General features: G+C 48.4%; 2 protein-coding genes across 3 annotated transcripts in view; one reads left to right on the top strand and one right to left on the bottom strand.

The window, feature by feature from the left end:
* The window catches only part of VILL (villin like), a 34,689-nt gene extending 23,600 nt beyond the window's left edge, over positions 1-11,089 (top strand). Inside the window, exons 11-20 of the mRNA XM_040061321.1 lie at positions 1,020-1,120; positions 1,377-1,514; positions 2,044-2,202; positions 3,049-3,228; positions 4,141-4,286; positions 5,053-5,197; positions 5,527-5,715; positions 7,379-7,447; positions 8,334-8,591; positions 9,863-11,089. Of these exons, the coding sequence (XP_039917255.1) occupies positions 1,020-1,120; positions 1,377-1,514; positions 2,044-2,202; positions 3,049-3,228; positions 4,141-4,286; positions 5,053-5,197; positions 5,527-5,715; positions 7,379-7,447; positions 8,334-8,591; positions 9,863-9,976 (1,499 nt within the window). The 3' untranslated portion in view covers positions 9,977-11,089. The remainder of the gene's footprint in view (positions 1-1,019; positions 1,121-1,376; positions 1,515-2,043; positions 2,203-3,048; positions 3,229-4,140; positions 4,287-5,052; positions 5,198-5,526; positions 5,716-7,378; positions 7,448-8,333; positions 8,592-9,862) is intronic.
* A 2,280-nt stretch (positions 11,090-13,369) lies between these two features.
* Positions 13,370-26,286, bottom strand: part of PLCD1 (phospholipase C delta 1) — a 50,822-nt gene continuing 37,905 nt past the window's right edge. For both annotated transcript variants that reach the window (XM_040080608.2, XM_040080598.2), the window contains exons 9-15: positions 20,974-21,135; positions 19,489-19,645; positions 19,083-19,199; positions 17,561-17,739; positions 16,921-17,053; positions 15,083-15,232; positions 13,370-14,801 (exon numbers count right to left, since the gene is read on the bottom strand). In XM_040080608.2, the coding sequence (XP_039936542.1) occupies positions 14,710-14,801; positions 15,083-15,232; positions 16,921-17,053; positions 17,561-17,739; positions 19,083-19,199; positions 19,489-19,645; positions 20,974-21,135 (990 nt within the window). In that variant the 3' untranslated portion in view covers positions 13,370-14,709. The remainder of the gene's footprint in view (positions 14,802-15,082; positions 15,233-16,920; positions 17,054-17,560; positions 17,740-19,082; positions 19,200-19,488; positions 19,646-20,973; positions 21,136-26,286) is intronic.

Raw genomic sequence — 26,286 nt, 5'->3', positions numbered from 1 at the left:
AGCACATTGGTCCTGGGTTTGTCTTTCCTACCTGTGCTAAGCAATAGCTGGGGGAAGATCATTCACATCAACTGTCTCCTGCCTTCAGGATCTTGAAAACCTAATGTGCGCTCTCCTAGTGCCTTCTATTTTCCATCTTCTTCAGTAGATGGAAAGGATTCATGGACTGAATGACATTCAGGTCTGCTGAATTTTCTTATATGAAGCAAATTGCCACTTACTCTCAATGTAAATGTTGGCAGAGAGTCACTCCCCTCTGAACAGTTGTATGCAAAATTTCCCACTTGCAGAAATCTCGAATTTCCTTTATAAAGGGCTAATGCTGAGCCTGATAAGGAGTTCTGCTTTCATTTACACTGGCATCCATCCAGTCCCTCCTGACGTCAGTGGAATGATGTTGTGTTTACACTGGGTGTAAATGGTGTATTTATCACGCTGCTGAAGGGAATATTACAATGCATTAACCCCAAAGAGTAAACAATTCCAAAGAGAGAGAACTTGTTGGTGAATGATGGGAAGGTGACAGAGATGCTGAACATCTCCATCAATAACAGCTTGAGAGCCACAAATCTCTTCCCTTGCAAATTCTCTCTTTTCTCTCCATCTCTGTTTCTCTCTGAGCTGTCTGTAAATTCTCTCTTTCTTTGTCATGAGCTGGAGAAATGTAGGCATTTTATTTCTGAAATCAGCATTTTAAAAGGAGGCAAATATTTATAGATTTGGAAAAAACATTAAGAATTTTCAATCAGGAGACTACTAGTATTTTTACCAGCTAGCCATCACTGGAACATGCTGTCTGGCCAGTTCCAGCCTGTAACAGGTCAAGACTGAAGTGTGTGATTTCTTGCATATTCCAAAATCAACACTTTTGGTTTACTGGGGGCAGGAGTGGCTTCTTGCAAACGTGGACCGGGTTTTACTTGCTGTACAATGATTGCGTGTGAGGATGATGGGAAGGGTTTGTGTGTTGTTGTCGTGCATTCACTGGGTTCTTGTTTTTGTTCTGCTGGTGCACGCAGCCAAGGTGGAGCAGGTGAAGTTTGACACCACCCAGCTCCACGCCAGACCTGAGCTGGCAGCCGAGCAGAGGATGGTCGATGATGCCTCTGGGGAGATCGAGGTGAGTGAGCTCCTTTGGCTGACAGAGGGTGCAAGAATCAGCCTGTTTCCAAGCATTACTTGGTTTGTTCAGCTTGGATGTGCCTCATGGCAGTTTACAGCTTCCTCACGAGGGGCAGGCACTGATCTCTTCCCTCTGGTGAACAGTGACGGGACCTGAGGGAACACCTGACGCTTCAGCGGTGTGGTAGCCAAAGGGTTGTGCCCTGTCCTCACCTTGACTCTGCTGCTGCTCACCAAGATGTTCTGTTCCCTAGGTGTGGAGGATTGAGGACTTGCAAATGCAGCCTGTGAATCCCAAGACATATGGACAGTTCTATGGGGGTGACTGCTACCTGGTCCTGTACACCTACCTGAGGTCAGGCAGACCCCACTACGTCCTCTACATGTGGCAGGTAGGTCAAAGCAGAGCAGAGGGCACTGTGCTGTGCCTGCTACACAAGCCTAAAGCTGGAGGGAGCAATTGCACACAAAAATCCCAACCCAAGCACCCAGAAGAACTCAGATACCCTTTGCTCCTCAGTTTCAAGTATCCCAAGCTGTCCTTTGTATGTAGCATGGACAATGAACCCAAACTGGCATCAGACTGAGCAAAATCAGACAGAAAGACTGAAGAATGTTGAGGCTTACAGTGCTGAAGTCAAACTTTGGAGTCAGATTGCCCCTTAAGCCTCAGTTCTTAGAGTCTTGTGAATTCCAAGAATTCCTCTGCTTTCCTTTTTGAAGTATATTTTCATGCAAAGAGAAGCTTCAAAAATGGGACCCTAAAGTCTACAAAACCACAATGCCAGTGAAATTTAAATATCTGGAAGCTTTTTAACTCTGATCTCATGATATTACACACTTTGGGACTGGCAAGTGTTGAGCTGTGAAGAGGTTTGTACCCTTGCCCTGATCACGCTGTGTCCCCTCTCTGTCCCCCAGGGCCGCCACGCCTCCGTGGATGAAATCACTGCCTGTGCCCTCAATGCCATCGAGCTGGACAGGAAATACGGGGACGAGGCCGTGCAGGTGCGAGTGACGATGGGCAAGGAGCCCAGGCACTTCCTGGCCATCTTCAAGGGCAAGTTGGTCATCTACGAGGTAAGGTGGCCCTGGGAGGCGGGAGCACCATCGGTGGCGTGGCAGCTGCAGTGGAAATAGTCCAATGAAAATGGGGTGATATTCAGGAAAGGAGCCTGCTGGCTCTGCAGGCAGAGGGGACATTGCTGGTACTCCTCAAGCGGTCTGAACACTGAATAAACACACTCCTGGGCTGACCCAACTCCTCTGTCCACCCCTGAGCTCCAGCAGTGATGTGTGAGGTTCATTCCAACTCTGTCCCAAAATACTTTGCAGAGTTTGAACAAGGCAGTCAACCTGTGAATTACCAGTGCTGCTGTCCAGAGTGGGTCCCTCAAAATATCCTACGAACCTGATTTGAATTGTCCTTGCCTGAATTACATCACATAACTACCAACCTACTTCCCTTGCTGCCTTGGCTGTTGACATCTGTGGTGGAGAAATTCCAAACGGCTCTGGGAGAGGGGGATTGCCCTCAGCTCTCAGTGTTGGTCCTACTATTTGGTTTCCATGCCAGATGTTCAGTTGAGCACAGCTGGAAATCAGGGTACAGATGTCTCACCTAGTTTGCATGGTGCATCCTTCACAAACACCAAGATCTGGTCACATGGATCTTGAGGCTCTTGATGGAAGCTGGTCAAGACTCAGTAATCAGGGAGAAATGTGGGAGTTGTGCCATCTATGTTTCATTCTGACCTGGAATCAGAATATATTTCGATTTCCTCGCCTGCTCAGTGCAGAACCACGGTCCATCATTGCAGCAGTGGGCAGGGCTGTGAGCCCAAAGCCTTCTTCAGATCAGTCACTCCCTGGATCTGCGTGTCCTCCTTGCCTCCTGGTATCACCCTTCCCTCTGTGTCCTTGCAGGGCGGCACGAGCCGGGCTCAGAAGAGCACCCCCGAGCCGGCGATCCGCCTCTTCCAGGTGAGGGGCACGGATGAGGTGAACACCAAGGCCACAGAGGTGCCAGCCCGAGCCTCCTCCCTCAACTCCAATGATGTCTTCCTGCTGACCACCAGCCAAGTCTGCTACCTGTGGTGTGGGAAGGTGAGGCTGCAGCGAGACACGGGGAGGAAGCCAAAGGAATCTGAAATTGCTGAGGTGGGCCTGGAGTCTCCTGCCTCTGCTGGGTCCTGGAGATGAATCCTTGGGCATGTGGCCCATTAATTCAGTGGAGAAACAGCCTCAAGTTGTGCCAGGGGAGGTTAATACTCGATATTAGGAAAGATTTCTTCACAGAAAGGGGATGTCAAGCACTGGAACAGGCTGCCCATGGCAGTGGTGGAGTCAAAAGTATTCAAGAAACTTGTGGATGTGGCATTTGATGACATGATTTAGTGGTGCTGGGCTGATGGTTGGACTTCATGATGTTAAAGGTATTTTTCAACCTTAATGACTCAATGATTCTGTGAGGAAAGTGCACGCAGGAAAGAGCTCTGTCTGTGAAGGGTCAGCAGTAACAGCCCTCCCTACAAAAGTAACCACTGCTGGGGGTTTCCCCCACCTCATTGTAGAGGTTCATACAGCTTTCACGTGTATAAATTATCCCAGATTTTCCAGCTGTAAGGAATCAGCCAGGAGGAGAGCAAATTCATTTGTCTTGTTTCAGCCGTGTCAGGATGAGATGGTAGATCAAACCAAGCCAGAGAACTTGTGGATGCCTCATCCCTGGAAGTGTTCAAAGCCAGGTTGGATATGGCTTGGGGCATCCTGTTCGAAGTGGAAGCTGTTCCTGATGATCTTTAAAGTCCTTCTCAACCCAAATCATTCTGCCATTCTGCGAGTTTTGCTCTGGGTGCCATTGGCTACACTAAATGTCCTTTCAAGGGCTAGAAATGGATTCTGAGTGATCAGCTCAAGAGCATTCAAGCAGGCCTGAAGCTCTCCAGAGAACAAAGCCACGGATAAGTTTTGCCAGTCTGCCCCTAACTGTGCCTCAATCTTTTGTCCTGAACACAGGGATGCAGCGGAGATGAGCGGGAGATGGCAAAAATGGTGGCTGACATTGTTTCCAGACGGGACAAGCACACCATTCTGGAAGGACAGGAGCCAGCAGAGTTCTGGGAAGCTCTGGGAGGCAAAGCACCTTATGCCAGTGAAAAGAGGTAATAGTGACCGGCTTGTTCCTCTAGGCCTGGCCAGGGGACATTAAGCAAGGGATCAAAACTTTTCAGGGAAGTGAAAACTTTGATACTGTGTCCTCAATAAAGGGAGCATGAGGCCAGAATATCACCAAGAGCTTGGTCAGAAACCACACCTAGGTGTTTCTTTCCTGCCTTTTGGGCCAGGAGTTCTGAAGTGGGAGCTACAGGTCCAAATCCTGCAGAGAAGGGTGTGCTACATCCTCCTTTCTCCCCAGTAAACCTATCCCATATCTCATCCTTTCTCCCCAGTAAACCTATCCCATATCTCATCCTTTCTCCCCAGTAAACCTATCCCATATCTCATCCTGAGGGCTGCAGCAACCACATGCTCCATTTCCAGCCATTATCAGCAGCAGCCCCAGGAGAATCACAAGAACTAGATCTGCTTTGGACAACATGGATTTCTCCAGTCCTCTGGGCCAGTGATGGTTTGCAAAAAAGAGATATGGTGTGGCTTTCACCTCACATCAGCCTCATTGCCACAATGAGGGAAGGGTTCCACTTTTCCCTTTTTGGTGGAGAAAAAAATTACCTTTGAAAACCATTAAAATAGTCTGAGAATCCCCTGATACCTGACACTGCTGACTTTCAGGCCTTTCGATGAGTGCTGCCATGTTCTGCCTCTTCCTTCAAGGCCAGGACAAGTAGCTTCAGGGCCCTGCTGTAAGCCAGGAGGGAAAGATTTCCACCTTTCTCGCTTTTTCCTCCCCTGCCATGCGTGAGGCAGGTTCCAGGAGCAGAGCACGCACTACCAGCCTCGCCTCTTTGAGTGCTCCAACCAGACGGGTCGCTTCATCATGACGGAGGTGGTCGGGTTCTGCCAGGAGGACCTGGATGAAGACGATGTCATGCTGCTGGACACATGGGAAGAGGTCAGAAAAAGCCTCCTCCCCTTCTCAGGCATATTTTATAGCAGACTGTGGCTTTAGTTGGTGTTTATTGAGTTGGGTCTCGGCCTGTGACCAGGTTCAGCCACCTTGAAACATACAAGAGCTGTTACCTGAAATATTTATGCTCCATGCCTGTCTCAAAAGCAAAACCTTCCTTGGCTGGGGGTAAATCGGGACTCAGAATCACAGGGGACTGTTGGGAAAACACATTTCCAATCTTATCCCTGCTCCCACTGGCAGGGGAGAACAAACAGCTGTGCCTGCACAGGTGCTGATGCCTCAGTGACCTCCAACACCTTCTCCCCTTGCAGATTTTCCTTTGGGTCGGCAAAGCCTCCAACGCACAGGAGAGGAACGAGGCAATTGCCTCAGCTAAGGAGTATCTCAAGACCCATCCAGCTGGGAGGGACTTGGCAACTCCCATCATCCTGGTGAAGCAGGGCTATGAGCCCCTCAACTTCACAGGATGGTTCAACGCTTGGGACCCCTACAAATGGAGTGTAAGTTGCTGGGGAAGCCCTCTGGGGTTCTCAGCGGTGCCTGGAGGGTGTTGTTGTCAGTGAATATGGGATGCATGCAGTGAAACCTGAGCTTCACAAAATCATGGAATGGCTTGGGTTGGAAGGAATCTTAAAGATCATCCAGTTCCAACCTGTTGCCATGTGCAGGGACACGAGTTCCTGGTGCTGTTTGAGCATCTTCTGCTCCTTCACCAAAAAAAAGTACCTGTGTGGTGAAACTGAGGCTCTTGAAAATGTGCGTATAAATATTAGGTTCCAAATCAAGCTTTTGATTTCAGACAAAAAGAGGTGGGGGACTATGAGTTGTAAAATCGAGTTCAGAGGGAAAACAGACCCACCCATGTCATAAAGAAAAAAAAAACAAAACAACCAAACCAACAGAAGTTCATTGTTGAAAATGCAGCCACAGAGGCAAATTTATGACCCAGCTTTAACAGCAAACTGTGGTGAAATGAAAGATGTGAGCAGACAGGTCTCGTGTTCAGGTTTGTGGAAAGCCCAGGAGCTCCTGAGCAAGGTCACCCTTGGTCCCTGCACACCGGCCTTCAAAAGCAGAGTTACAAATACCAGCTCCTCCCTATATAGAAATGGAAAACTGCCCCAGGAGATGAGTGGGAAAGAAAAATTCCTTTCTCCCCTCTTTCCCCAGGGCTTCCCACTGCAGGAAAACTCTTACAGAGATATTTTATTTCCTGTATCTGGGTTTGCATTGTCTTTCTTCCCAATCCATGTGGTGGTAGATCCAGTCTTGACAGCTGGATCTGGAGAGATAAGACAGCAACTCACAATGACCCTTGAAAATATGTTGATGCTTAGAAAAAAGGTCAAAACTTGTGGGTTTGTTTTATTTTTTTTTTTTTTCCCCAAGGAACTGCTGAAAAACAAGGATACAGCTCATAAAATATGTGCCTCTAAAAATATCCCCTGTAGGCAGCTTCAGCAACTACAGACAAACCATCCAAACTGTTGACATCCCAGAAACATCTGGTGTGTGTTCTTTGCTCAGTTTTGGGTCTAAATCTGTTTTCTCTGCAGTCCATGTGTTTATGTTGCTTGTTCTTGTTGGGAAACTTTGTTGGATGATTGTGTTAACAACTGACATCTCCTGGCTGCTTAGGAAAACACAGTCATGAGCCTTGCCAATTTATCTAACATATTCCATTTTTTTAATAGAAAATAAGTGGAATCTCATAATACATGGCACCTAATGAGAAGAAGACAGGACTTGAGTCTTTGAAAAAAATCTGTTGTTTTAGCTAAATGAATCAGGAAGGTTGGAAAAAAGGAATATTATTTCAGGCATTGCAAGATTCATCAAAAATTTTAAAAATATTTAAATCCAGCAGTAAATATTATTTCTTTTCATTTGCCTTCTGCTCCAAAGTCTTTAAATTTCCTGGTTTCATCTGTTATTGTACAAGAACATAGGCTGAAGTCCATTTTTTTTTCTATGTTTTCAAGTGAAAGCTCAGATTCTGGCAGACTTCTGATTGCAGGGGCTGAGGTTTGCAGGAGCTGCCACATCAGTGGCCATCACTGGGCTTTAAAATCCATGATCTCCCGACCCAGGAGTGTGGGTTAGAGACCAGGAGTGTGGGCTGAAGGCAGCCCATGGCTCTTACAACTCTCTCTTTCCCTTTAGGACGGCAAGTCCTACGAGGAAATGAAGAACAGCTTGGGAGACGTGTCGGCCATATCAGAGATCAAAGTGGTGAGTTGTGTCTTGGCCATACAAGTAGGAAACACCTGGGTTCACACACCACCACATCCCCCAGCCTGTTTGCACAAAGGAGGGGACACCAGGATCAGGGCAGGGATGGGAACCTCAGGCTGCCAGCATCAGAGCTGTGCTCCTCTGTGGGAAGCAGAGGGAGATGTGATAAATTACTCATAAATGCACCCAGACCTCCTGGGCCTTTTCCAGTCCTGCCCAGAGGCATCTGTGAGCAGGACATGGTTCAGCTGCTCGAATGCAGAACAAATTCAGATGTGTGCAGCTCTAAGAGGGTGCAGTTGAGTGTTTTGTGAATAGTTTACAGTGGTGGAGGCCCTGAGACCTCAAACAAGGGTCCCCTGGTCAAGAAGGGCACAGCCCGTGGGGGATCCTCCAAAGTACATGAGGTCCCAACAGTCCCAAATGCCATTGTCACAGGGGTCAGTTCTGCCCTGGGCAGGGTCAGGATGAAGGCTGGAAGGAAGTGGCAGGTTTGGATGAGGAGAGATGGCTCATCAGGGAGGGGTGTGCAGGAACTTTAGGTGCATTAGACATGGCAGATATCTAACCTCACCTTCTGTCGTCCCACATGTGCCTTCCCCTGATGTTTTCTTGAGAAGAATGAGACTGCTGTAAGTATCCTCAGTTCTTTGTGAGAGCTCTCATTAGTGTGTGCTTTTAGCAGTCCTAACACACCAAGGTGTAGCACTTAGGGAGGCACTGCACTAACGCTTTAGTTGGGACTTTCCCCTTGCTGCTTTGGAGCTACAGATACTCTGTGCCAGAAACAGTCCCCCACAACCCCAGCAGAAAGATCCTGGGATCATCCCCAACTTTCTCTGCCCGAGCATCTCATCACGACATGTTTTCCTCCATTTGGCAGGACCTGAACAACCTCAGCCTGAACAAGAGGACCCTCAGCACCACCAGCGTGGCTGGTTCAGGTACAGCAAATGCCTCCTCGGAGTACAAATCTCACTTCAGCCACAGTGACAGCAACAGCTACAGCAACAGCAACAACCACAACAGCAACAGCCACAGCAGCCCTGTGCCCAACGGGGAGGGGATTTACTCCCGAGAGGTGCTGATGCACAGGACGGTGGATGAACTTCCTGAAGGCGTGGATCCCACTAAAAAAGAGGTGACAGAATTGCTGGTTTGGTGCCTTTCTGACTTAACTTGGAGCTGGCTAAGTGTGCTTTAGACTTCCAAGTCCTGCTCAGACTCGAGGGGTCACTGGCAGGATGCACAGGTGTCACCAAAAGCAGGAGCTTTGTGTGAGGAAGTTCACAGAAGTATGGAACGGGCTGGGTTGGAAGGGACCTTAAAGGTCATCTCGTTCCAACCCCCTGCTGTGGACAGGGACACCTTGTGGTGGTTTTAGCCTAGCTGAAATAATTATGGGGTTTCTGTGGCAGGAAAAAAAATATTTAGAAGTAATTTTTAGAAAATGTTTTCTTCTGGTGGAAATGTTTTGCTTTGCCACCCAACTTCTGTCCTCACAGGGACAGAGGGACAAGGTGACACAGCTGAGAACAAAGCCAGGATTTGCATTTTGCTTGAGCTGTAGGTGAATGTTTTCACTTGAAACTCCTCTCAGAAGGGATTGTTTGGTGGGGTTTTTTTTTTAATTGTCAGAAAGCTTTCATTTCAGCAGTTTTCAATTCCAGAAGAAATTACACATCCCAGTTTTCCCATAGCCCAAGAATTTTGGCAGTGTCAGCAGCTAAATCCAAGCAAGATGATGTGGGGGATGGAGGAGTGATTCCTTCTACTCCCTGTAATCCTTGTTTGACCAATGTCTTGCCCAACAGATCTGGCAATGGCCAACACCCACAGCCAGAGTCACGATCTACAGCTGGGCTCTACACGGGTTCTTCCACCCAAAATGCCAGGAAAAAACTCAACCTCCCATTCCCACAGGGCCTTTGTCAGTATCCCTGATGAGCCTGCTTTCTGCAACCTCGTATTTCCAGCAATGGGAGTGGACATTTCCAGGGAATATTTTAGGGGAGGGGACTGAGCGAGGGGGAGATGCTTTCACTGTGAATCACTGCCTAAGGAACCCCCCAAAACTCCGGCCAGCAGAGCTTCCCTGGTGGACCATAAACTGTCCTGGCCACAGTATGATCAGCAGGGACTAAATTCCAGCCAGAGCATGCTAATTCCTCAAAACTGGAACATCTCTTTGGGCTGGTGGGCTTTTATTCCCCTGGTGCTTTGGGAAGTGGGATGAGGAACAGTCGGCTGGGATGTTCCATTTCCCACCACGAGGACAGGGAGCTGAACAGGAGCTGCTGGTCTGGAGTCAGAGGTCAGCACTGGCACAGTGGGGAGGGGATGCAGCTGTGGGGGTGAACCAGGCTCTGCAAAATCCAAAGCTGACCCATCCTTTCTTCCTCTTCACTGCAGTGCTATCTCTCTGATGCTGATTTCCACGATATCTTTGGGAAGTCTAAGGATGAGTTCTACCAGATGCCCAAATGGAAGCAGCAGAACGAGAAGAAACAATTTGGACTCTTCTGAGACTGCATCTGATGACTCTGGGACCAACCCCTGCTCCTTTAGGAGCTGCAGGAAAGAAGTGCAGGCGTTTGCTCAATGATCCCAACCCAGCACCCCAATCCAACACAGTTATTCCAGCAGCCACTGTTCAGAGGATGACTCCTTTCTCCCTGCAAACCCAGAACTCCAGGAGGCAAAACCTTTTTTCCAGGAGCAGCTTTGACAGGATGTTTTTGCCTCTTCCTGACACATTTTTGCTGATAGCCATGAAGACAAGTGTGTGCCACACAACTGCATTGTAGCCTCATCTTTCCTTCCCTTTCGCAAATTGCCACATGCACAAGGCCATGATCTTCTTTCATTTATAGAAGTTTAAAGTTAGTCTAGACAAAGGCCATTTGCAGCTGCTGTGTAAATTCTGGGTGGGGAGAGGAGGAGGAAGCCCTAAGAGGATGGAGGGGGAGCCTTGAGGTCAGGAAAAAGATGCTGGAGTAGCCAGATGCCCGATGGGGTAGTCTGTGGAGTGACACCAGACAGTTCTCACCTTTTAGAAAAACTACTCACCAAATAACAGCAAGAACAAGTTCCAGATTAACATGCATGGCCCAGGGCGGGTAAAGCACATGAGAACCTAGTTTGGGGGAAAAAACCCAATTATTTTGAGCCTATTTATTAGCTGATCTGTTTCAAGAGGATGATGACACTAAAGGCTAGACACAAATGTCAATTTTTGACTGCCAAACAAGACTCTGTCTACTTTTTTTTTCTCATTCAGGCAATCTCACCTGGCCTCCCTGACCATGGCCAGGTGAATGTCAGAGTCCACCTGCCCACAGATCAGAGGCTGGAGGAAGCCAGGAGGGTTTTGGGTATGACCTGAGGCAGAGGGTGTCCTACTGGAGCTTTTATCAGGGCTCCATCCCTGTGATGTCCATGGGGCTGAGAGTGCTGGTTCCACACCATGGGATCAGTCTGACGGGAGAGGGAAGTGGGAAATGTGAGCAAGCAGTGATTACAGGATAGAACTGTAAACTAAAGGAAGAAACACCGCCTTAAAAACTCAGACAGTGTGGGTTTGCAGCTTTACTCCATTTCTAACCTGATCAGTGATTCCAAATAAACACCCAGAAGCAGCACTGGAAGTGTCCTTGATCAGCATGGGGGGTAGGATGGCAGCAGATAAAAGCTCTGCAGGGCCACAGATCCTTCAAACACCTGTTAATCAGTGGAATTTTCTTGTTTTTTTTTTTTTTAAGAAAATAACAATCTGAGGAGGTAGGGCCCCTTCTGTTCCCAAACTCCATGTAGCTTGGGCCATTTGTGCCCCTGTGCCCATGTAGCCTGCCCCTGAAGGAGCATTGCCAGTGAGCAGCAGTACCTGGCAGTTCAGCAGCTGGCCTGACTGCCCAGCACTGCTGCAGAGATGTGGGCATGGAGCTGGGCAGCTCCAGGCTGTTGATTGAGGGGCAAAAAGTTCTCACTCAACACCCAGGAGCACATCATTGTGCTGAAGTGTCACCATCTGGCTGGGCTGGAGCAGGGACCTCCAGGTGATGGGGTCTTCTGGATAGAACTTTGTGTTTAAGAACTGGTAGTTAGCAATGGGTTGGGGTTTATTTATTTTGAATGATGTCCCTGTTCCTACCACCACTTCATCCCATTTCTGCCTGAGGGTCCAGCCCAAAACCCACTGGGACTCCTGTGCAGAGTAAGTTAAGTGCCAACCACAGACACAAATCAGTTGAATTACCCGTGTGATTGCTCCTGCTGTGTTCACGAGAGACGCAATCAGTGCACATTCTCCATGTTTCAACCTCTGTTGGCACTGCTGGAATCAGCAATATTTACCTTGCCTCGCTGAGGAGCGCTGCTGCCAGCTCCCAAATTAATGAATTGCATGTGCTCCTCAGTAAGATGCAGGAATGCCACCTCCCAGTGGGCCTAACATGCTTCACACAATCAAATGAAGACCAGCCAAAATACAGATTATAGAGATCAGGCCAGTTTGCTACAAACTGCTTTAATTCCTGTGACCACGCTCACCAACACGAGTGGAGAGTGCTCCTGCCAGCACTCAGGAACCAGCCTGGGATTTCACAGACTACGGAGTCTTCTGATACCTGGGCTTGATGGAGACTGCTGCTGCACTCCTCTTCTCATGGAAGAGCTGCTTTTACTCCCCAGTTTCTAAAGGAAAGATCCTCTCCCACCTCCTCCCTTTGGTGCCTTTTGCTGTGCTGGTGGCCATGTCCTGTTTCTCCTGCTCTTTTTTCCCAGAGCTCTTCCCTCCAGTGGAGCTCCAGCACTTCCTAATCTGTTCAGAGATGAGCTCACTTGATAACAACATGGGCCATGTCCCTTCCTCTGGGGAGAGAGGAGACCTTGCAGCATTGTCACCATGCTCTGCCCACCCCATCTCCATCTCAGCTCCTCTCCCACCTGGCTATAGTAGCTTTCCCCAACTGTTCCTACCTGATCAGGGATGTTTTTTCTCCCCGAGGATCTTGCCTACCTTTAAGTGCAAAACAGGCAGAGGAAAACCCAGCCTCTCTTGGATGTGCAATTTATCCAAGCCCACCCTCACCCTGGCCATCTGGTCCCCCACTTCTCTAGTGCCAGCCAGAACAGGCAGGTGAGGGCTTTAGCACGATAATCCAACAAAAATCTAATCCTGCCACCCCCAAAAAATGCAAGCAGCATGTTCACAGCCAACCCAGAGGGTTGATCTGGCTTCACAGAAGAATAGAATCACAGAATGGTTTGCATTGGGAAGCACCTTAAAGATCATCCAGTTCCAATCCCGTGCCATGGACAGAGACACCTTCCACTATCCCAGGTTGCTCAGAGCCTCAGCCAAAGCAGCCTTGAACATTCCCAGTGATGGGGCATCCACAGCTCCTCTGGGAAACCTCTTCCAGCGCCTCACTGCTCTCACTGACAAGAATTTCTTTCTAACTTGCCCCATAAGAGCTGGTGCTGATACAAGAGGGGACAGGAGCACTTTTCACCACCTTTTCATCCCATGGCTCCCTAAAACAAAGTGCTGGGAGCACACTGGGAGCAGGGACCAAACTCAGGCCGTCCCTGGAGTCATGGATGTTCCATTCTTGGCCTTCAAAGGTGTCTCCAACAATGTGCCCCATCCCAGAGGTGACCTGGGAGAGCTCGTGTCACTGCAGGGCCCCCTGCTCTGCCTCCAGGGCCACTCATGAGCTCTTCCACCTGGCTGGTTGTTAATGCAGTATCAGCCTTCGAGGGTTTAATTCACATTTAATCTGGCAATGGTCTACAGCATCACACAGCATTGTAGGCAAGAGGAAAAATCAATGTGTCCAGCAATGTTCACTGCAGCATAACAAACTACAGGGAGGACTAAAAGAAACCCAGCTTTGCAGTGAGCTTAGGAATTACTAAACCCAGGCTATTTTGGACTAAAAAATTAAGATGACCAGCCTATGTTTCAAAGGACATTAACATCTTTGGTATCAGCCCCTCATCTTCACCACAGGGATCAGAGCCCCCAGGAAGCCTGATAATTTAAGAAATTAAACAGGTCTGCCTCCAAATTAATTTATGTTGCATTCAAGTAGGAAAAAGGGGCAAATAGTGGCAAGTAAATGAACGCTTGCAGAATTTTTTTTTTTAAACTTTTAATAGTCTAACATACTGTTAGTAACACAGTTGGCACTTCAAAGTATATATTATTTTATTTCAACAATATTCCCTTAACTCTGTAGTTCTACTTGAAGACAAATCACTTGTTGCCATAAATACTGTGCTCTTTTCACAACACTCCTGTGCTGGGTTACCTCTACAGTGCAACTGGGACCTGCTAGCACTTACAACATCTACTTCCTCTCTGTTAAAAATTGGCATTTTTCTGTAAAAACACGAAGTTTTACTGTATTAAAAAAAAAAAAAAAAAAAAAAAAAAATAAAAAACCAGGAAAAAACAGGAAAAAGAAATAAAATAAAAAAAAGACGTGCTGGCAGTTGAGCATGTTTCCACTGTCCTTGGCAAAAGACCTTCTCCGAGGTCCCTTTGAGTGGGTTTCCCTTTGGGTCAGAGGGAAATCTGCTGTTCTTTCTCCTCCACAGGACGAGAGCCAGGCTTTGAATGCAAAGTGGCCTGGCTGAGAGCCAGGCACACAGGCAGAGTAGTGCTCATGTATTTTTTATTAGGACACAGAGGGAAACTCGGGTTACATAACACGGGGCTTTGTAGTGCAGCTTTCTCTTTTAATCTGTAACAGAAAGGAGGGGAATCGTGTCCCCGTTTAGGACTTCACATGGTGAAAGATGCCTGACACCTGCAGTTCCAAGAAGCCACCTGGCACCTGGCCACCGATTGCAGTGCGGAGGGAGACTTTTCCTTGCACAGATGTTGGGTGCTTTGCCCAGATGCCTGATCGAGCCCAACCCAAGAGCTGTACTTCACTAAGAAAGGAGTCCCTAGCCTCTCGCTAAAAGCAACATTAAAAAAAAAAAAAAAAAGATCAAAACAAAGTGAACTAAAACCACAGCTGGACTGGTCGAACAGGTACAAAAGGATTAATCTCAACAGCAGCATTAGGAAGTTTCCAGCACGCAGCAGGGAGAAGGTCGATGGCTGTCTCACATCAGGGGTCCTACGGAGCACCGAGTGCTGCTCCAGGGAAGGTGCTGGGGACTGACCCTGGCACTGGCAGGGTTCATACGCTGAATTCCTGCCACGTCTGTAAGGAGGCTCACTGTGGCCTGGAGGAGCCAGGCTGCTAATCACAGTCCTGGATGCTGACGTAGACAAAGAGGGTGGAGGAGGAGTACGGGTCTCCGTTCTTGGTCAGGAGGTGGATGTGGCGATAACCTGGAAGCAGAGACACAGATGGAAAACGGCCTGTAGTCCAGTTGGAAAGGTGTTTGCTAATGTTTGCCAAGATCCTGCACTAACATCTCCCTGTCTCGGAGCATTTCGTTCCCAGTTTCCCACGGGATCCTGAACAGGCAGGTCCCAGAGGCAGAGCTCTGAGCGTGGTTAATTAACATGCCCAAGGCCTCTGGTGACAAAGGGAGACAAAAAATCCACTCTGACCCGAGCTGTGATGTGATGGGCTCAGTGGCTGTGAGGAGCAGGCAGCAGGGCCTTACCTTGCTTCAGACTCGTGAAGGGAAGGGTGTACTGCCCGATGAAGTCATTCTTGGTGGACATGTCGAAGTCTTCCACCACAAACCGGACCAGGGCAAGTGCAGGGATCTCTATGTCAAATGTAAACTCTTCATTCCAGTTCGGGTTAAAGCCTGGGCAACACAGACGAGGACGGAGGTCAGAGATGGCGGCAGTAAGAAACGTGGTCTGAGGTGTTTGCAAATGGATGGAGACTCTTCCTGACTGTCACCCTAATCTGACCTAGACCTGGCTCTGAGGAGGGGCCAAGAGCCTCGTTCCCAGCTTTGATACTGTGATTTACTACCTGGAATTAAGAAATCCTTCAGCTTGGGCTGTTCACTGCAGACCTTGGTCCTAGAAAGGAGTGAGGAGCAGGAGAGGGGAGGAACTCAGCTCTGCTCCACAGGCTCTTGCTGGATGGTACATGGACATCTTTGGTTGCCATTGGACCAGACACAAACTTTTATAGCCCTAAACCAGGGGAGGGAAGAGAGGAAAGCTGTGTTTTTGTGTTGAGACAGCCTTCTGGGGCCTTAAGCCTCTCCAACTGCTCGAGATACATCCATCTAAGCACCACTCTGTGCCCCAGTTTCCCTGTCTGCAAGAAAAGTTAATGAGGAGTGTCTGATTACAAAAAGCATCATCAAGTCTGGATAAGGGTCATGTGGTCCAGAATCACAAAGAAAACAAAGCTGGGACTGGCACACAAGAAATGCAGAGCAAGCTCAGCCCTCTCTCCAGGCCATGGCAGGTGCAGTGTCAATAAACCGCTCCCCAGAAGCAAACAGGAGAGCACATCCTGTTGGAAACCCTACTGCCTGTGCAGAGCAGAGACCAAGGACAGCAAAATGTCACCTGGAACCTGCTGGTCATGCAGGGTTTGTGAGTGAGATGGGGATCTTTCACCTGGCCCTGAGAGTGCTGAGATGGGCCTGTGGTGTCTTTATTGTTTGATTTGCTTTCCACCAGGCAGCACTTATCATTCCAGCATCATTCCAGTATTGTTCCAGCTAGAGAAGGGCTGGCCACGGGGCTGGGAGTGCTCAGCAGCCCTGAGGAACAGGCCTGGCAGGTCTGAAATGTTCCCTACACAACTTTCACTTGACAGGCTGTAAAAATTATTGTAGGCGACGGAAATGGCCATGAGCTTTAGGAGCCAGGCCAGATTTACTCAAACAGGAAAGAGGAAAAGGGAAACATTGTTAGCAGGCAGGAAAATATGCACCAGCTTTCCAGTGCTTGACTCTTACCCCGCACAGAAAAGCAGAGTGTGTGTGTTTGTGCAGAAGGCCTTAATATTCAAACCCTCAGGGCACAAAGGGAAGTCACAGCCATGTCTGACTGGTAAGAAGTGGTCCTCAGATATTCAAAATTCATCTGGGCAATACCCTGAGCAGCTTGAGTAAACTTTGTATGGCCCTACTTTGGGCAGAGGCTGGAACAGACACCTCTGAAGTTCCTTGCAACACCTATCTTTTGTGAGTTTGTGACAATTTTGGGATACAATCAACCCCACAAGAAGCTTCCTCTGGGAAGATCCTGGTGAGAACCCCTGCACACCAGCTCAAATCCAACTGCATGGAGGTAAAAGAGCACTTCCAAAGCTTTAGCTCTGCAAATCTGGCAGCCAGCCCCAAACAACTCACAAGGCTGATGTTGTTTTATGGGGAATTTCAACAAAAGAAGGAGACTTCACGTATCTGCTTAGTGTGGGAAGGATTGGGTGTCCCAGGCAGGTCTGCCCACAGGGCAGCAGTCTTGCCAATGAACAGAAAAGGTTCCTGCTCATGGGAGCAGAGCTTGAAGGAAAGCCCCTCACCATTGTTTTCGATGACTTTGGTCTGCTTCTTGTTGTTGTCCTGCTGGACGCCATGGATCTCTATCGTTACCTTGGGATCCACAATGGAGTTTTTGCTTTTGTTCACCTTTGGCAGCTGCTGACCAGAGATTATCTGTGGAGGAAACAAGGGAAGAGGTCAGGACATCACTAGGAGAGGGGTCTCCCTGGAAGATTCCCTCTCCCTCCCCAGGAGTGCAGGATGCGCTGTGAGAGGCCGGTGCCGCCCTTTCAGAGCTGGTGCTGTGACATCCTTCAGAGGAAGGGTGTCATGAGCTAAAGCACCTTGCTCCAGCCCAGCCAGATGGCTTCAGGACAGACAACTTTTCTGAGTGTCCCCACAGAGCCCAGCTGGTACTTGGGAACACCAGAGGTGACTGCTGATGGCACGTCTGCCTGCACGGCTCTGGAACCACAGCAAATGTTGTCATTAACCCGCTGCCCAACATTAAACATGTGAGTAGATCCCTGGAGGGTCCAAATCCAAGAGAGCCCCCAAATGTGGGAAACCAGTAGGATTAGGACAACACTGAAGGTAGGACCAGAAGAAGGAGAAGGTACAACCCACACACCACCCCCCAAAGTTGATGTTACTGAGATGTTTCCAGATTTCTATTCTTACTTTAAGCAGGAGCTTCTTCTTTGTCCCCCATGTTCCTTCTGTGATGGATTTTGGATTGAATTTGGTTTGCTCATCCCGAAGGAATTCCGGTTTTAAGACATATCCAGAAAACCCATTGTCCTGGAAACGACCCTGGTACACATCCATTTCTGTGCCTGCTGTCTGGAAATTTAGGGCAACTGCAACATAAATAAATACCTTCAGTCACTCAGATAAATCAATAGGAATCCTTTCATGCTAATTCTGTTCACATGAAACTGCACTTCATGGACATAAACATTGGCTTTTCCACGCTTCAAAGAGCAGTGGTAAACTCTGACCCTCGCAGCCTGCTAGCCCTGAGGATTTCTTGCATTCAGAGATGACACAGGTAGGAGGAGCCATTACAGCCATCCTGCCTTCCCCAGGATCAAAAATTGTCCTGCAAGGAATTTATGCTACCTAGAGCCACTGCATCTTTTAGATAAACATCTTCATTTCTGTGCTGAAGGAGTTCTCTCCTGCAGTGAAGCCAGCACATCCTTCTCAGATCATTTCTCTGGCTATTTAGCCTCATTACTAAACCTCCTTTCCAGCCCAGATCTGCCTGTTTTCATTCGCCACCCCAAGGGGCATCGATGCCTCTGTTGTTTGGACTAGAGAGCTCCTCATTGTCTGAACTCCTCAGGTGGCAGCAGAGAAGCTGGGATCAAATCACCTCTTCATCGTCTGCTGCCCAAAATAGATCAAGCCTCACCGCTGTCCTAACGCCAGGCACATTCCTTGTATTCTTCCCAATTTGTCGATACCATTTCAAAGGCATTGATGTAAAAGCTGGAACAGTCTCTGTGAACAGCCTCACTGAAACCACACAGGGAGTGCAGGTGGACCCCAGCAGCTCCTCAGTGCTCCCTTGATTTCCTCAAGGATGAGTTTGAACTCTTTAGCAACATCTATGAGATCTCTTAAAACACCGAAATTTATGCTGGTCCCACATCCTTCATATCCCATCATACTTGGAAGCTGAGAGCATTTTAAGGCACTTGCCTATTTTTCCACCTGCAGCAAGACTTTGATAACTGCAGTACAATGGTTTTCCTGGGAGCTGAAAGTACTCAGGGCTTCTGAAAAATCTTCTTTTGAGTGCCCAAAAACTGAATTCAGGTCTGGCCTTCCTGTACCCCAAGGGAACTCCCAAGCACTGTCCTGAGGCCAAACAGGGCACTGCTTACCTGTGCCCCCAAGGGGGCTGCAGGACCAATGAAGTTCATGCTCCCTCCTCCTTTGTTAAATGGCAATAACTCTCCTGACAGTGAAATTGCAGGGATTTGCACATTAACGTGCAGAAAAGCCTCTCCTAATGGATTTGTGCCGAGACAGAAAATGGTCTACGGAAAGTCACTGGGCATTGTTTGCAGCTGTTTTCTCCCAGTGACTGCTGGGCCTCTGGCTGCAAAGGGCTTGAGATCCTGCTCAGCTGAAGCCCCTCCACAGCCAGATCATGGGTGACCCAGACAGGTGACCCCCTCCCAGTGACACCCACCGATCTGGCAGCCGACGTTCCACAAGTCCACGGGGCTGTAGTTGGAGGAATCCGTCCTCCAGCCTGCAGGGTAGATACGGCTCAGGTGCCTGATGTTGTGATGAATAAAATTGGTTCCTACAGGGAAAGGAAAAGCAGAAGAAAATGGCCCTTTCAGTGATGGGGTTACTTTTATCTGTTCTTGCTGCTGATGTGTGTTTCCCTCTGCCTGGCAAGTCTGGCTGAATGGGAACCACCTGCAAAAATGCCCTTCTTGGTAACAGCCTTGAGGATATTAAGTTCTTCCCACTTTTCTTAGTGACATGTTTGACCAAAGAGATCATAACCCATGTCTTTGGAGTGCCCTTTCCACCAGCAGCTGTTCCTTTTTGGGAAACAGGGACAGAGGAGGGAAGAACACACGTACCAGACTCCTGAGCCAGCTTCAGAGCTTTGCTCTCCGAGAACGATGACATCTCATAGAAAGCACGAGGATGGCTGGGGTCATCAAAGCCTTCAAAGTGGACACTCTTGCAGTAGACAACTGTGTCTGATAGCTCCTTGGCCAGCTTCAAGGTGTCACTCTAAAAACAGGAGAGCGAGAGGTTTGTGCGGAGTTTTTGCTGTCGTGCTCAAAAGTGGTAATTGTGTTTTCCCTATAGGATCCCTGGGGCTTCTCTTCTCCACCATTTTCACCAGAAAAAGATGCACATTTCAACACCCAGTGACTGGTGGTGTGCCCTCTGTGTCACTCTGTGGAGGAAACGTTGGAAAAGGATTCCCCCTACGTTGGTGGGGTATCCTTCCTTGCTGCTCTCTGCAGGATCATTTGTATTTCAGCACCCACATCTGTCTCCAGGTGCTAAACTTTATAGCACAACCTTAGCAATGACTTTTCCATACTGTCCCGGTCCCAGGCATGCAAACCTGGAAATAAAGGGAAGAGAAGGGTGTTTGGACCTCCTCTGAGCTTGGGCTTTTTTCCTTTTGAGCTAGAAAGTTGTCACAATGCTTTGATGACTCCAACTCCACAGCCACATTCATTGGTGCAAATGAGAGTCCCCAGCTCCCATCAGGGACAAGAAAAGCAAGTGACAGATGTCAAAATGATGTACACATTATTGACTAGAGATCAGAGAAATAAATAAGACACATCAAAGGGAAACACAGATCAGACCAGATCTAGGAGTAACACCAATCAGCTTTGCCACCAGTGAGGCTAAATGTGTCTGTGTCACCTATGAACCCACCCTGTGAGGGGCCTGGGCTTCACAAGAACCTGCATGCTGGAAAAATCCATTTCCTCACACGATGGGGCAGAACACTTGTGTAAAGGCCAGCCTTTTCCTTCCAGAAATCATCATACAAACTACTTTAGGAACTGGCCACCCCTTCCCCATAGATCTTCCCTCCCTCCCTCCTTCAGATCAGAAACAAACAGCCACTGAGGTGCAGGTGTATCCCAAAATACTGAAAAAAGTATTTGACTGGAAAAGCCAAAGTCATGACTGCCCCAGGACAAGGAGATTCCTGGAAATAAGACAGAAATTGAACACGTGCCCTTCCACTGCTTCCATAAATGCTACATGGTCTGTCCTTGCTGCAAGATCCTCCAGTCTCATTTTAGAGAAAGAAGCCAATCTTTGTGCTTGGCTGGCTCTGCAAGATCTCTGTTTGAGCTTGGGACAGAGATCATTAAGCTGAGCAAGCACCAGGATCCTCAGCCCCAGCAATTTCAACGATTCCCCCTTACATATCCCCAGATGAGTAGCTGAAACCACACTGAGACCTGTCTTGGCTGGGAACACATGAAAAATTGTATTTCAACTGCTTTTCTTTTTTTTTATTTCTTTAGGTATGGTACAAAACCCACCTAAAAAGTGATTTCTCAGTGATTTCTTCTTTCGCTCACCTTTCCCTTCTGCTCTAATTTGGTCTTCACAGATTCATCTTCAATTTCAGCTGCTTCATCTTCATCAGAGACATCCTCGGCCTCCAGGCTGTTGTTCCCATTGGTGGGGTCCTCCTGCCTGCTCAGCTTCTTGCCTTTCACCAGGATCTTCCCTTTCAATTGCTGCACAAGGAGAAGGGGACAAAATACCTGGTGGTTATAGAAAGTTCTGGCCCACCCTGAAGAAACCCCTCAGCTGCAACCAGGGTTTTTACAGTTGCACCAATGACTGGTTATTACCCAGAGACACAGGTAAAAAAGAAGTCTGTTTTTACCCTGAGGCCCTGCCCAGCCTCTGAGACCACAAGCCATGAGTCTGAAAACCCCAGTGATTCCCCTAAACCAGACAACTTAAACAGTTGGGCTTTTCAAGACAATTAAAATATACTTTTTTTTTTTCCCCCCCTGCCAAGACTGAAATGTTGCTCAGCAAACAAGGCCGAGTCTGGAGGTCTGGAAATTTGTGGCACCATTTCTGCCTCTCTGTATGGCCTGTTATTTAATCCAACCCTGCTCTGCAGTGTGTGGTTATGAACCTGTGCACACCTCTGGAAACTCTTGGAGATCCAAGCAGGGACTGAGGCAGTGCAGCCTCTGCTCCATGGACATTTTAGTGGGGAGAGAGCTCCAATAAGTTCTGGGCAGGTGCCTCATGCACAGCAGACAGGGAATTTTGTTACATTTGGCATTTTGCAGATGAAGCCTTCGGGTGCTGAGAGCCTCAGGAGGGGTTCCCAGACCCTTTCCAAAGCTACATCCTCCTCAGGGACCAGCTTCTCTCCCACTGCCAGGATGGTACAACACTAACCACAGCCAGCAGTGTGCACCAGGGCACCACAGCTGGGTGCAGATAGAGCCCAGGGAGCACGTTCCTTGTGCTGAATCCATTCCCTCCAGCCTCTTTCAAGGTTCACAGAAAACCCCTCAGCACTGATGCATCCTTTGTGCAAGCCCTGGCTGTGGGGGAAGGCTGGAGCCTGGAGAGGGATGGCTTAGAGCCCAAACAAGGCAGCAGCAATGCTTGGGACAGGAGGAGTATTGAGAGAGGTGACTGGGGGCAATCTCCAGGTGTGTGGGCTTTGCCTTAAGAGGACCACTAGACTTGGCAGCTTCCAGGAACAGGAGATTTGCTGCCACCTGGATATGTTTGGTACTCCTGGCTTTGGAGGGTACGGGTTATTCCAGAAAAATGCCATCTTGGAATGAGCCAGTACAACCCCTCAGTCTGTGTAGCACATTCCCCTTTCCTCAGCAGCACCCCGTATTTACCTTTTCTGCAACAGCAAAAGCAACAAAACCCCACCACATTCAAATGACAGGACTGTGAAAAACCAAGAATCTTTTATAAAACAACACAGGCATTTTTAAAGGACACCATTTCCCCTCTGCACCCATTGTGGGTTCAGGCAAATTGCATCACATCTCTACAGAGACCAGCCCCACTCCTCACCACCTGGCAAAGCTGAGGATGAAGCTGGGTTTGAGCAGAAATCAGACACTAGCACCTGAGGCAGCAGCCAAGAGAATTTTTATTTAGCTACCACAAATGACCTGTTTACACTGGGGCACCTTCCCTGTCACTCAAAGGAGCAGACAGAACACAGCAGTATCCTCCTCCCCATCCCCAGATCATCATCCCAGCCTTGCAGACAGAGCTGTGCTCTGCTTCTTCACATCCACGGCTGGGAGGATGACTTCAGCCTGCTGCCCTCATGTCCTTTCCCACCCTCCTGCCTCAACACCCAGCTCTACGTTGTTCTTCCACCACCTTTAGGCTGTGGTCAGCATTTGGGATGGACAAGCCTGGAAGGATTGCACTGGGGACAGTGAGGAGAGGCTGAGAGCAGCCCCTCTTGTCCCCTGCAACCTGCAGATACCATACATGATCTCTGCTTTCTGATGTCCCACAAGAAATGTTACTGCCTCCTCTCACAGCTTAGCAGTGGAGCACTAAGGATAAGGTATTTGGGGCAGCCTGCTTGATTCTTAACTACCAGCAGGTAATTAAGCTTTTTTTAAGCTTCTCCCATTCAGCCTGCACAGCAAGTGGGCTGTGCAATTCCTTCATGACCGAAGAACATCACGAGAGAAGGCACAGAAACACAGCCTCCGCTGTGTCTCCTCACCACAACCCATTCCAGGGCTGCCAGCAGCAGGAGCTCAGTGCTGCTGTTTTCGTGTCTGACCTGTGGTTCCTCTGGGAAACCTTGGATATGGTGCAGATGCTCCCCATGGGCACAGAACACTGCTCCTATGCCTACAAGGAAGAACAGGCCATGTGCCACCTAACTCAGAGGAGATCCATTTGCTTATTTGTCCACAAGAAGGGGTGAGACTCAGACCAAAGAGAGGCATTTGCATCCCCATTCCCTGCAAAGTGTGCTATCCTGCAGTAGCACTGCAGTGAATCCCCCCTGCAGAGGAAGCAAAGTCCTAAATCTGAGAGTTTATCTTCTTTATTGAGGTTTTAAATAAGCTGATACAGACAGTCACAAACACACATGTGCCCTTGCTCCATCTCTCTTGATTCCCCTCCATGTGATATTAAGTATTTCTAGCCTGAGGCAAAAGACATTCAGCTCATCAGTTCAGCTCTGTTGAGCAAGATCCCTTGTCTTAGGAGGAAGCAATGGCTAAAACACTCAATAAATGTTCTCCAAGCGGACCATAAAGCCATTCCAGCTGTCTGTGGGAAGCTCAAGGTGAAGAACAACCTCAGGAAAGGCTACAAGGACATTGGACTCCGCTGAGAACACACAGTGGAGTCGCTGCTGGAGCAGATGCAAATCTTGTCCTTCTTCACGTGCCCTGTAAATGGCATTCCTCAGTCCCCCTGAAGTGGAGCTCATCTGCTCTCCCACCTTTTCCACTGCACCCTGAACAAGCTCAGCTCTGCAGGTGAAATGGTTCTGACAACCCTGGGATTTGAAAACCAGCTTAGAGGAAAGCACTGATTTTATCAGAAGCAGCAGAGCTGTAATGAGCAGAGGATTTTAAAAGATCTGCATACACAGGTTTATCCTACCTGAAAGCTTCCTAAGAGCAACCTGAGAACCACGGCAAGGTCTGAATTCCAGTTTTCATCTCAGTGGGAATGGAAGATTTGTAAAGCAATCCACCTCAACAAACTTTCTGTGCCTTCAACACCTCCTTTAGAGTCAACAGAGAAAACCAAACACTCCCAGGGTGTGATTCCTCCTCTGGATAAACACTGAGGAGAAGGTGGACCACACCTCCAACTCCTCTGACTGTTTCTCCAAAGGAGCCCTAAGTGAAGTTCCCAGGTAGACAGATACACAGGGTTTGAGCACTGCCACCTGACAGCCCACTCTCAGGATGAGGGTCCCACCTCTCCAGGCTTCTGAGAAGCTGTGAGGAATAACATGTTCACATTCAGGAGGAGATGTGCAGATCAGATGCACAAACTGATATCACATCTCCATCTGTGCATTGTTACCCTGGCTTTTCTGAGCGTTTCGATTTTCTTAAATAGAGTCAGATCCTTTTAGTTACTGCACAATATTAAGAGCAGTTTTCTACCTTTTCCCACAGATGTAACATAAACAAATCCTTTGTTTTTCATTCTCTGTCCTTTGTTTGCATATTTCTAACCTGAAAACAATTGTAACTGACAGTTGGTTTAGCCACTTGGCTGAGGGGTGAAAAACCCCAGAAGCCAATCTTCTGCTAGACCCGTAAATGTATAAAAAGTAAGAAATAAAACAAAGAGGCTCTCTCTCCGCCCTGTCTCAGCTTTGAGGTGGACGGAGAAACCTCTGCTCTGCAAAACCTCTTGTCTGCGTGTGGCTGCTTTGTGTGTCTCGGTGACAGTGCATGTCCTCCAGCTGCGAGCTGAAGTGTTGCACCAGCAATGAGCAGCACTGCAGGATGAAGAGAGTCTCCAGGAAAGGGGAAGAAACATGTTACTGAAGGAGGTTTTGGAGGATTGAAGGAAACTCAGCTCAAGGACTTCAGGCAAGGAGATGCACTGCAGACAGGACTGACACAAGCTGGGCCAAGGTTGGAGAAACGGAGATGTGCAGATGGACCTGAAGCCACATTGACACAAAACGTGTGGGTAATGCCCAAAGCCACTGTCCTCACAAACAAGGAATTCCAGGAACAAAGAACTGTAGGGGTTTCAGGCACACTTGATATACTGAATAGTTTCAACACTGGGAGCAGTTTTAGTCCCGTTCTAGGGCTGTGACTTTGCAGCATTCCTTGCTGGGATGCAGGGACACGGGCAAGGGGCCCTGGCAGACCCCTGTACAGATCAGGGATGGGACAGAAGGACACCAACCCACCAGCAGCACAGACTGGATCAGATGAAACAGCCTTTAATTCACTACTGGAACCTAAAGACAGCAGCTTGGGGGAGATATTTAGTTAATCTGTGTAGCCCAACACTGTTCCTGAATGGAGCCTAATAAATCAGATCCCTGCCCCGGGCTGTGGTATGAATCGTTAGCACAAATCCACACTGTGTCAATCTTCCTTTAATTACTGACAATCGGCAGCAATCCTTCGACTGTGTTTACAGCCTCCAGCCCTTTGCCCAGTGGCAGATCCCACCCTCTTCCTGATATAAAAAATATCTTGTTGTCCTGGGATTCCTCATGTCAACGTCACAAGGGAGTGGAAAACCCAAGAGGTTTCACGGCTTGTTTGTTTGTTTTTCCCTCATGTTTCAGTTTCAGTGTATTTTACGCCCAAAATAAATCAGCATTTCAGCCCTTTGTACTCTCCTACTTCACACAGCAGGAAGGCAGAGGAAAAGTATGAGAAGGAAAAGGATAGGTGTTGCAACACTGGTAACTTTTCTCTGTTTAAACTAAATGGATCGATCTCTGCAATGGAGCAGATCAGCCCAAATCCATTCCCTAGGGTAGATCTGGGCACTGTGCTCAGCTGGGGCCGTGTGTCTGTTTGGGCAATCAAAATCAGGTTAGATGAGCACAGGCACGGAAAAAAAAAACATCTTTGGGAAGTTGGGGTCATCCCCTTACACTCACAAATCACACATTGCTTTGCTTGGTGTTTCTCCTCTCTTTCATCATATCATTGCCATCAGCTCAAAAGCCATCAGCAGTTTTCCTGATCCTGCACCAGGATAAATAGCAAGTCAGGAGGGGACACTGAAGACATATTTTTCCAGCTCAGTAAGAGCCTGCAAAGACTGATCTCTGTGCTGGGAGTGTCCTCACCCTGGGAGAGTCACTTCTCCCAGTGGAGGCACCTTGTCTGTGCCAGAGCCAAGGTCCTGCTGAAGCA

The sequence above is a fragment of the Hirundo rustica genome, chromosome 1, assembly GCF_015227805.2.
Source record: "Hirundo rustica isolate bHirRus1 chromosome 1, bHirRus1.pri.v3, whole genome shotgun sequence".
Taxonomy (NCBI): domain Eukaryota; kingdom Metazoa; phylum Chordata; class Aves; order Passeriformes; family Hirundinidae; genus Hirundo; species Hirundo rustica.
The sequence above is the reverse complement of the archived record's forward strand: the minus strand, read 5'-3'. Positions and strand labels throughout refer to the sequence as shown.